Below are 11,484 nucleotides of genomic sequence, written 5' to 3'. Positions count from 1 at the left end.
GAGATCTCGTCCCCCCCCGGTGGTTGATGTAAGCTACCACTGCACGATTGTCCATCATGACTCGAGTGTGGCGACCCCGAAGCAAGGGGAGAAAATGTTTCACGGCTTTCTCTACTGCCCATAGTTCTTTTACATTTGAACCGTGACCCTTTTCTAGCGAGGACCAGGTTCCCTGTATCGAGTGGGATCTCAGGTGTGCTCCCCACCCTTTGTCACTTATCAGTTGTAATGTCCTTGACTGGTTTCTGCCACGGGACACCGGCTGTTAGATGTTCTTCTACAGTCCACCAGAGTAGGGAATCTCTTACCTCCATGGAGAGACATAGTTCACCCTGTAAACGCCCTTTCAATTGTTTCTGCGCTGACAGAACTTCCCACTGCAGTTGTCTTAAGTGGTACTGTGCACACGCTACCACGGATATGCATGATGTCAACGAGCCTAAAAGGGACATTGCGTTCCTCAGTGTCATAGCTGTCCTTTGTGTTGCTGTGCGAGCTAGGCCCCTTATCTTGGTCACTTTGTTCTCTGGTAGGAGGCAGCGCTGTCGCTCGGAGTCCAGTATTAACCCTAGGAAAGACTGCACCTTTACTGGTGTTAATCTTGACTTTGGGATGTTTACTATCCATCCTAGTCCTATTAAAGTTGATATCACTTCCTTCACTTGGTGTGTGCAAGCTCCTGGAAATCGGCAGAGGGGGGAGGGTGGCGCGGCAGCCACGGAAGAGCCCCTGGACCCCTGACCGTGCTGCGCTGACGCCCACTCGGACGCTAAGCCCCCGGGGGACCAGCGGGCGATGCTTCCACCCCCAACGCCCAGCGTACAGGATCTGCCTGATCTTCCACGCTGGCACGGGGGTGGGAAGGTACTGACATCTTGACACGCCGTCTTCAGCACACGGGTCCCTGTCAGGACAGGAAACCCAACTGAAGCGAGGGAGAGGTACTGCCCTTTTATCTTCAGTAGGGTTCCTGTCCTCACTGGGTGGATCCCCTCTCAGGTGTGCCATCATGGGAGACGGGAAAACATACATTTGGTTTTGGCTACTTCTAACAACTCATAAAGGTATCCGTGTCCTGCACTTGCTTTTTCAAAACCAATAGATCTTGACCCTGATTTATCAAAGTTATTTTGCTCAAAAAGTGGTGTAAAAGCGTCGAAAAGTTGCAAAATTTCATTGCTACTCAAGGGTTTTGACATTTTAAGGCTGGGTTCACACGTAGCGGAACTCTCGCGGAGATTACCGCGAGAGTTCCGTAATTCCATTCCGCGGGAAAATCGCATTTTAAATTCCCGCGACTTTCCCGCAGAAAAACTAGCATTTTGCAAGTGTAATTAGCTTGCAGAATGCTAGCGTTTTCCAAGCGATCTGTAGCATCGCTTGGAGAACTGATTGACAGGTTGGTCACACTCGTCAAACATAGTGTTTGACAAGTGTGACCAACTTTTTACTACTGAGGCCGCCTATGCAGCATCAGCAGTAAAAGATAAAATGTAAAAAATAATAAAAAAAATAAAAAATGGTGTTATTCTTACATTCCGATGTCCCGCGCAGCCTTCCCGCCTCTCTCCATGCTCCCGTTCCCAGTAATCCTTTGCGAAAATGCCCGCGACGACGTCCGTTCTCGCGGGATCGCGACGTCTCGCGGTAAATAGCAATGACATTGCGCGAATGACCACGAGACTTCGCGATCCTGCGAGAACGGACGCCATCGCGGGCATTTTCGCAAAGGATTACTGGGAACGGGAGCATGGAGAGAGGTGGGAAGGCTGCACGGGACGTCGGAAGGTGAGAATAACAATATTTTTTATTTTAAATCCTATTTTTTACAGAGATATGGTACCCAAAGCCTGGAGGACAGTCTCCTCTCCTCTGGACCGTGGGTACCATCCGCAATTGTTATGCTTACTTTTCGCATGGTGTGCACAGCCACATGTGGAAAGTAAGCAGAACAATGCATTCCTATGGGTGCGGGATCGCCGCAATTCCGCAAAATTAAGGAGCATGCTGCGTTTTTTACCGCGAAGCGATTCCGCCGCGGTAAAAACTGCAGCATTAGCACAGCATTGCGGAATCCCATAGGAATGCATGGGATGCTTATTTTTGGTGTTTTCGCGGCAAAATCGCGTGGTTAAAACCGCCGCGGAAACGCGAAAAAACACCACGTGTGAACTCAGCCTAAGACTTTTCGTGTTGTCATGAAAGTTTTCTGTTGGCTCTTCAGAAATAGGAAGAGCTGAGGCGGGATGGCGGCGTGGAGGTGTGATGTCACAGCTCAGCAAATTCAATGACGAGCTGTGGCACTATGTACTCCAGAAATTTCACTCCGGTCTCCAGTTAACACAGGCCAACCCGGCTTTAGATACGAACTGAACAATCAGTAATAGATCACTCAGTGGTGATAAGCGGCCATAGTTCTTGGCAGCACAGGTTCTGTTTACACAAAAGATACTTCCGCCTGAAGAAACAGACGATTTGCTTGCTTGTCAGATGATCAGCAGCCCATATAGACTGAATGATAGTTGTGTGGTGTGAATTTACCTTAAACGTGTACGATCAGTAGGTAGGCATTCTGCAGATTCTATGTCTTGCTGTAGCATCAGTTCTTGATATAGAGAACTCAATGATAAATGTATCTGTTTGACCGCAGAATCAGAGTACACACATTCCTTAAAGTATTCATGCCACGGCCAAACACTGAACAATTTTCAATAACTGTTAATGTCAATGTGAATCTACATTCTTTTCAGCCCTTAATGCTACCTTTGTTAATGCTTTAATGGACTTTGGCTTAACAGTTTTGTGTCACTTTCAATATACTGTACAAAGCTTTTAACAGATTAGTCTTAGAGCCAAATTCTGTGCAAAGCTGCACAGAAGTGTATTCGAGGATATGTGCATGGAAGAAAGACATCCCATCCTCAGTAGAGTTCGGACATTTCACAATGGTAACACATTATTAAAATCACAACTAATTACAACTTGGATTTCATGACTATGCTCTTTTCTCCATTGCTGTTTGAGGGTCAGAGTAATGCAACAAACTGATATCTAATCTAGCCAAAAAAAAAAAAAAACCAGACACCTGTCATATTCCAATTCAATTGAATCTATCACGATCTTTAATAGTTTCTGTAAAAACTGGCACTACATTGATTCAACCTGATGAGTCATGTTCAAGGATACTGTGGACAATGGAACTTTAGAAAAAAGCTAAATATTTATTTTACTCGATTGTTGTATATAGCGCCATTAATTCCACCGCGCTTTACAGACTATCGTCACTGTCCCCATTGGGGCTCACAATCTAAATTCCCTATCAGTTTGTCTTTGGAGTGTGGGAGGAAACCGAAGAACTCTGAGGAAACCCATGCAAACATGGGGTGAACATACAAACTCCTTGCAGATGTTGTCGTTTGTGGGATTTGAACACAAGACATCGGACTATGTACAGTATTGTTCAAAATAACAGAAGTGCGTTCAAAAACATGGAGTTAGTCACTAAATCTTTATACTAGTTTTTATTTACAGCATTGGGAACATTGCACACTGTTTTCTAATTAAAACCATGAAGAGAAATGTATATAATGTTTATCTACCATAATTTTCGGACTATATGACACACTAGACCATAAGACGCACCTAGATTTTAGAGGAAATAAGGAAAAAAAATGTGATCGATTCTGTACTTAATATCTTCTATCCTGGTATATATGGTCCCCTCATCTCCATCCTGATACACATGGCCCCCTCATCCCTACCCTGGTATGCATGGATCCCTCATCCCTATCCTTGTATGCATCACCCCCTCATCTCTATCCTGGTATGCATGGCCCCTTCATCCCTATCCTGGTATACATGGCCCTCTCATCCCTATCCTGGTGTGTATGGCCCCCTCATCCCTATCCTTGTATGCATCACCCCCTCATCCCTATCCTGGTATGCATGGCCTTCTCATCCCTATCCTGGTGTGTATGGCCCCCTCATCCCTATCCTGGTATACATGGCCCTCTCATCCCTATCCTGGTGTGTATGGCCCCCTCATCCCTATCCTTGTATGCATCACCCCCTCATCCCTATCCTGGTATGCATGGCCTTCTCATCCCTATCCTGGTGTGTATGGCCCCCTCATCCCTATCCTGGTATGCATGGCTCCCTTATCCCTATCCTGATGTGCATAGCCCCCTCATCCTTATCCTGGTGAGCATGGCCCCCTCATCCCTATCCTGGAAGGAATGATCGCCCTCATGCCTATACTAGTATGCATGGCCCCATACCTATCCTGGTATGCAGGGCCCCCATCTCGTCCTAGTATGCATGACCCCATCCCTATCCTGGTATGCATGACCCCATTCCTATTCTGTTATGCAGGGCCCCATTCCTATTCTGGTATGGAATCAGCGGAGCATCGGGTCACAGGAGGCTGAAGCGGCTAATTCATGTGCTTGCTGCTAAAGAGAAATGAATGTTCACTGCATTCCACGCCCATGGCCATGTAAGGCAATGAATAATCATTTTTCTTTAATAGTACCTTGGTATGATTGGCCCCCATCCCGGTCCTGGTATAAATGGCCCTATCCTTATAATTGACACCCACCCCCATGCTGGTATGCATGGTCCCATCAGAAAACATAAAAAAAAATTAAAAATTTACACTTGCCTTCCCAGCGCTCCCTTGCAGCGTCCTGCTCAGTTGCCAGCAGCTGCTTTATCCTTTAAGCAGCGCATGGTAGGGACATCATGTGCTGCTCCAAGCAGAGCACAGCTGCCGGAATACTCACCACTCTGCACATCGGGACTGTGTATACAGAGTGCAGGGAGTATTCATTACTCTTCAGTAGCTTGCACAGTGTCAGCCAGAGCCTTCCTGCAGCTGCCAGCGGTCACGTTTGCCACTACTTAAGATAAATCAACATTCCCCTCTTTGGGCGTTGGGAAAGTACTGTAAGTAGAATGTTTTTTTTTTTTTCTTTAATGTTTTCTGATGGGGCCATGCATACCAGGATGAGGTTCATTAGATTAGGTAGCAAAAACCAGGTGGCGAGTGTACTTTAACACCTTGTACCTATGATGGTTATTCACTTGCTATTCTATAGTGCCTGCATTATACCCATCTATAACTTTACTTGGATTACTTAAATAATAAGATAAGATATTGACAAAAATTATGGCATATTATTAGCCACAGTGCAGATTTCCCAAAGGGAAAAAAAAAATCAACATTAGTATTATTTAGCCCCCTTCATTGGTGGTAGGGAGGCTAAAACTCCCACTAGTCCTAAAATGATGGAATAACCTAGTGATACTTTATCACTTCATAATTGCTTACGCCCTTAACAACACACTATATACAGTTACGTCATATGTCGCCTCCCTGACTTTGATACGGGCTTGTAAGCCGAGCCCAATCTTTTTTGGCAGATGATTCCAGTGATATTCAGCCATCATCTGACTCTGACACTGCAACTGTTAACCAGTTAAATGCCGCTGTCAATCTCTGACAGCGGCATTAACAATGAGCCTATGTGGCCATCAATGTGCTTGTGACATGATCGCAGGGGATGGATGGGTTGCTAGGACATCCGGGGTTCTGTTGAAGACGTCCGTGCCTGTCATACGGAGCTCCCTTGACACCCAGCCTGTGGCCGGGCTTCAAATGAGATTGTGATTTTTACCATATGCAGCAATACTGTGGTATTGCTGTGTATAGCAGAAGTGATCAGACAATCGCAGGCTCAAGTCCCTTAAAGGGACTAATAAATACAGTGAAGCATAAAATGAAAAAATGTTTTAAAAGAACTATGAAAAAAAAAAATAAAAGATTAAAAGTTCAAATAACACTCCTTCCCCCATTAAAAATAAAGATTATGAAAAAAACACATGTGGCATTGCTGTGTCCAGAAAAGTCTAATCTATCAAATACTAAAATAATTAAACCAATCGGTTAACAGAAAAAAGCAAAACCAAAATTGTAATTTTTTGGTCACTGAAATACCAACAAAATTAGTGTTCAGAATGTCATAGCCATCACAAAATGTTATCAATAAGTATGCGGTCTCACTCCGCAAAAAATAAGCAGTCACACAGCTCCATTGATCCAAAAAAATGAGAACGTTACTTTTCTCAGAAAATGGCAACACAACAAAAAAAAATATTGTTTTCTCAAAGTTCTGATTTGTTTTTCACCATTAAAATAGTAAAAAAAAAATTGGTACCGAGGAGGAGAATCATATTGCCCTATTCATTTTTGGCACACAGTGTACGCAGTAAAAACAATTCCCAAAAAGAATGTCAGAATTGAGGGTTTTTTTCTGCAATTTCACTGCACTTGGAGTTTTTTTTTCTCCAGTGCACCAATGTGTCAAAGTAACGAATGACGTCATTCAAAAGAACAACTCATCCAGAAAAAAATCAAGGGCTCTTGGAAGAAAGGGAGGAAAAAAAACAAAAATTAAAATAACGAAAATTGGCCACAGCAGGAAGGGGTTAAATATAAACACATAGGTTCTACAGAATGTAAGGAGTTTACATCTACATCAAGATCTAAGAGAAGAACGGGATATAGATTTCCTTTATAGATTTCGAGGTCTCTTCTTATCAGTAAAGATCTATACGCAAGAATAATTGTTCATTTTAATAAAATTTATTATCAGTCATATATAAAACGTCAATCTGTCTCTCTAGACCATGCCCATTTTGCCTGACAAAACCTGAAAAAAAGCAGGCATGGTGCAGAAGCAGGAAAGAATAAAAGAAAAGCAGCGTAAATATGCCAGACAATAAAGAACAGCAGAAAAAGTGCACAACATAAGCCAAAAGGTTGCACTGACATTCATAAATTATTGGCTTCCTTCTACTTTATGTCCACTGACGTCACTACATGGATGAACAGTTGGTATCTGTGGTTTTCCCTTCCCACCTTATCCAATCCTAACATATTTTCTCATTTATTACACATAATTTTCTGAAAATTGAACGTTCTTGGGATGAGTAAGTACATTAGACACTTCGATGTGCCCATTCTTGCCTAGACAAAACCTTACATAGTGTACATGGGAGTGCACTACCCATAAAAGCACAAGGTAGTACATTCAGTTTTTGTCCTGGTCTTCATCCGCTACAGCGTCTTGCCTGTTGGGATCCTGATAAACCTTTATTTTAGCCTTTAAAAAAAACCAACTTCTTTTATGTAGACACTTCACCTTCACTTGGAGACTCTGCTTATTATTTGTTGTGCAATAGCCATATATGCCTTAGCCTGCAATGAATAAAAAAATAAATAAAAAACACAGAATGTTACAAGTAAATAAAAAAAAGTTTTACAAGTAAAGATTGAGGAAAAGATATGAAATATCCTGGGTCCGGTGTGCAGCTTGGTCTTCCGTGGCAGATAATATGGGACCAGTGTTCACCTCTGCACTGGATATCCTCTTCCCATTGCCCTGGCTGTCCGTTGCGTTCACCAGGCCCTAACGCAGAGTATCGTCAGCGCAGTAGTGAACACGGCTTTGTCCGGCTGCCATGGAGAACCAATCTAGATGCCGGATCAGGGTAATTTGTGCATTTTTTCTCTTGTCTGCTTATTAGCTCTACTGCAATATTCACCTCACTGCTCTCTGGATCAGACACGACTACCGGCTTGCCCAAGTCGCAGGTCTCTCTAATGTTAATATGCAGAGGGATATCGCCTGTAGGAACACGGAAAAGTTTATCGAACTGTACATGGTCTTTGTGCACAAGGGAAAAATGGAGCATAAGCAATGGTTCAAGAAGTTTGTATAAAACTACTATGTCAGACATTTTGCAGTACTGAATTGGAAGCCTACAAAAAGAGCATCTAGAGGGTCACAGGTCGGAGAAATGAGGAACGTAGTTACTATGCATACGCTCACATATACAGCAAGGCGATGCTCAGATACATATTTGAAAATCTGAGAAAAATTGACAGATTGACCTCCTGCTCAGTGGCCTCCCCTCGAACACTCTCGCACCCCTCCAATCTATTCTAAACTCTGCTGCACGACTAATCCACCTGTCCCCCCGCTATTCCCCAGCTTCTCCCCTCTGTCAATCCCTGCACTGGCTCCCCATTGCCCAGAGACTCCAGTTCAAAACCCTAACCATGACATACAAAGCCATCCACAACCTGTCTCCTCCATACATCTGTGACCTCGTCTCCCGGTACTTTCCTGCACGCAACCTCTGATCCTCACAAGATCTCCTTCTGTACTCCCCTCTTATCTCCTCTTCCCACAATCGCATACAAGATTTCTCTCGCGCATCACCCCTACTCTGGAACACTCTACCACAACAAATCAGACTCTCACCTACCATCGAAACCTTCAAAAAGAGCCTGAAGACCTACCTCTTCCGACAAGCCTACAACCTGCAGTAACCACCGATCGACCAAACCGCTGCACGACCAGCTCTACCCTCGCCTACTGTATTATCACCCATCCCTTGTAGATTGTGAGCCTTCGCGGGCAGGGTCCTCTCTCCTCCTGTACCAGTTATGACTTGTATTGTTTAACATTATTGTACTTGTTTTTATTATGTATACCCCTCCTCACATGTAAAGCGGCATGGAATAAATGGCGCTATAACAATAAATAATAATAATAATAATAGATGCCCCTGTACAAACTGAGAAATCAGCAGTTCTTGAGCTCCACACCACTGATTTATGTGCTGAAATTAGTACCAGGACAATTAAAGCTGAATTGGTTGCACTGAATGATGCCTCAACTTTTTTCCTCCCTTTATTCCCTGTTCTATTCAAGACAACACCTAGCGGACACACTGTTGGGACACTTCATATATAACATCACCATTAGGGTATTGTACAGTTGTGGCCAAAGGTTTCGAGACACAAAGTATTTCATAAGTTTTTACATGTTTACTGACAAATACATCAAGTTTATAAAAAGATTTAATGTTTACAGTGTTAACCCTTATGTGACAAGATTTCTGCACTTCACACTGGCAGCTATAAGCTTCTGGGCCAAATACTGATTGGCAGCAACCAATTCTTGCCTAATCAGTGCTTGGAGATTTTCACAATTTTTGCTTGTCGTCCTGTTTGAGAACTGACCACATGTTCTCAATGGGGTTGAGTTCTGGGATATGTCCCATCCGTTGTCCCATATTTCATTGTTTAGTTGCTTGAGTCACTTAGGCCGGGTTTACATTAGCGTTTCAGTCCACAGCGTGGTGCTGTGGACTTCTTTCTTAAGTTCTGCCTACATTTGCATGCGTCCTGCGTACCTATATTTAACATTGTGTACACAGGGACATGTGTTGTATGCGGATGCGTCCGCACGCATCGTTTTGAAGTGCCCTCCGAACGCAACATGTTGTGTTTTCTTGCGTTCGGCGGGCACGTCAAAAAGCCGCACACGGACACATCCGCATAAAACGCATGTCCCTGCATACACAATGTTAAATATAGGTACGCAGGACGCATGCGAAAGTAGGCGGAGCTCAAGGAAAGAAGTCCGCAGCACCACGCTATGGACTGAAACGCTAATGTGAACCTAGCCTTAGTCCTCACTTTTGCTGTATGACATGATTTTCCATCACGCTGGGAAAATCATTGTTCATCACCAAACGCCTTCCGAATGGTTGGGAGAAGTTGCTCTTGAGGGATGTTTTGATCCCATTTTCTATTCATGATAGTGTTCTTAGGTAAAATTTTGAGTGATTCCACTCCCACAGAGGAATAGCCCTCACTAGACAAACCTCCAAAAGCCTTCACCTGACGGTAAGTGAAGATGCACAGACGCCTGCCTGCTGCCATTCCCGAGCAAGATCTGCACTGGTGCTGAACCATCTTTAGGAGACAGTCCTGACACTTGCTGGAATTTCTTCACAGCAATGTAACTTCTCTCTTTGAAGTTCTTAATGATCCGATAAATGGCTGATTTAGGAGCAATCTTAGGCTAAGCTCACACGTTGCATTTTTTTAATGCAAAGTTAACGTTTGTTTTACAGTATCAGCAAAGCTATGAGATTTCAGAAATCTCATTGACACACTATGAAGTTTTTTCCTGACTAAATTGGAAAACTGCTGCGTTTTTTAAAACAGCACCATGTAACCTTCAGCGTTTTTCCTCCATTAAAAGCAATAAGTGCAAAAATTTTTTAAAAAACACAGGTATTAGGTTTTTCTGCATTTTAGGGAAAATAAAGCAGGTACCGAAGTTTGTGAAACCCATTTATTTTTGTGATTTTCCCAAGTTTAAACCATAATGTCTTGGTGTTCTCACCGGAGAATGGTAGTTAGGATTAGGGCAGTTTAATTAAATTAGTAATATGTGTCAAGTAAAATTAGCCAACCAAGGTGTGAAACTAAACAATACCTGACCAACTCAATGGCCTACCAAAGTGTGAAAGTAAACCATGTCCTACAAACTCCATGGTCTGCCAATGTCTTTGGTAAACTATGCCAGACCCAATCGAAGCCCCCCAGCTATTACACTGGCAATTGCGTATTTTTTCATGAGCTTGAAAAACTTTGTTGAGAATAGTCACTATTTTTTCAGACATCTTTTTCCACTAAATAATTTGATCAAATAGACCTTTTTTCCCCAAAAATGATTTTATGGTTTCACATATGTCTTGCATTGGTGACATGTGTTCATTCTTCTGCGGTGGAAGCAAAGATAAACTTTGGAATCCAGAAAAATGCAGCAAAAACTGCAGCAAAACCTGCTTTTTGTATGCAGCTTCTTTACTGCCAAGAGAACAGTTTTTTCCTGCAGAAAAAAGCAAAGTGTGAACATAGCATTAAAAGCAGCAATCAAAAGAGCTTTTCAGGAAAGAAATGATCACTGCACATGTTAACAGAAGAGACTTTGCTTTCAAGTGCCAGCCCCCTTTTAAAGTAACCAGTCTGCATAGCAGAGTGTTACCAAGCTGCCTTGTTCTTGGTAACACTTTCAACAATGATGTCAGCAGGTCTTTTTATGGCAGGGGTGAAATTCAGTAGAAATTGTGTTTTATGATTAAGTTAATTTTCATGGTAAGGAATGATAACTCCTCATAACAATCTAAAGTTAATGCAAATTGCCACTTTAAAGCAATAAACTTTGTGACAACCAATATTTGTGTCAGTCTCAAAACCTTTGGCCACGACTGTTACTTTACTATAGTGAATGAATCCCTCGGGGATCTCACGTCATTCAGAGGTTTAGATGGAAATCCCGATGTAAGGGTTCAACGTAGAGCGCAGGATATATGTGATACAAAATGTTATGTAAAATGTCCCCCCCCCCAAAAAAAAACAAAAAAAACTTCACCCCAATCCACAGAAAAATCCACTCAATCCACAGGTTCGTCATCTGTTAATGGAAATATAAGGTGCTTTCACGTTACTACTAATACAAAGGATATGTAAAAGCGCCATGACTCCTCGCCCCCCAAAAGACATTCAAGCAAAATCTACGCTCCCAAATCCTAATGCCCCCGCCCTTCGGAGCTCCAGTG

At 42.9% G+C, this 11,484-nt stretch overlaps 1 protein-coding gene across 7 annotated transcripts in view; it reads right to left on the bottom strand.

The window, feature by feature from the left end:
* Positions 1–6,621: 6,621 nt before the first annotated feature.
* Positions 6,622–11,484, bottom strand: part of NUBPL (NUBP iron-sulfur cluster assembly factor, mitochondrial) — a 54,801-nt gene continuing 49,938 nt past the window's right edge. For all 7 annotated transcript variants that reach the window (XM_073577830.1, XM_073577829.1, XM_073577833.1 and 4 more), the window contains 2 exons: positions 7,606–7,688; positions 6,622–7,258 (listed from right to left, as the gene is read on the bottom strand). In XM_073577830.1, coding sequence (XP_073433931.1) covers positions 7,205–7,258; positions 7,606–7,688 — 137 coding nt within the window. In that variant the 3' untranslated portion in view covers positions 6,622–7,204. The remainder of the gene's footprint in view (positions 7,259–7,605; positions 7,689–11,484) is intronic.

Source organism: Dendrobates tinctorius, unplaced genomic scaffold (genome assembly GCF_039654945.1).
Source record: "Dendrobates tinctorius isolate UK_male_01 unplaced genomic scaffold, ASM3965494v1 ptg000057l, whole genome shotgun sequence".
Classification (NCBI taxonomy): domain Eukaryota; kingdom Metazoa; phylum Chordata; class Amphibia; order Anura; family Dendrobatidae; genus Dendrobates; species Dendrobates tinctorius.
This window is presented reverse-complemented; position numbering and strand designations above follow the sequence as displayed.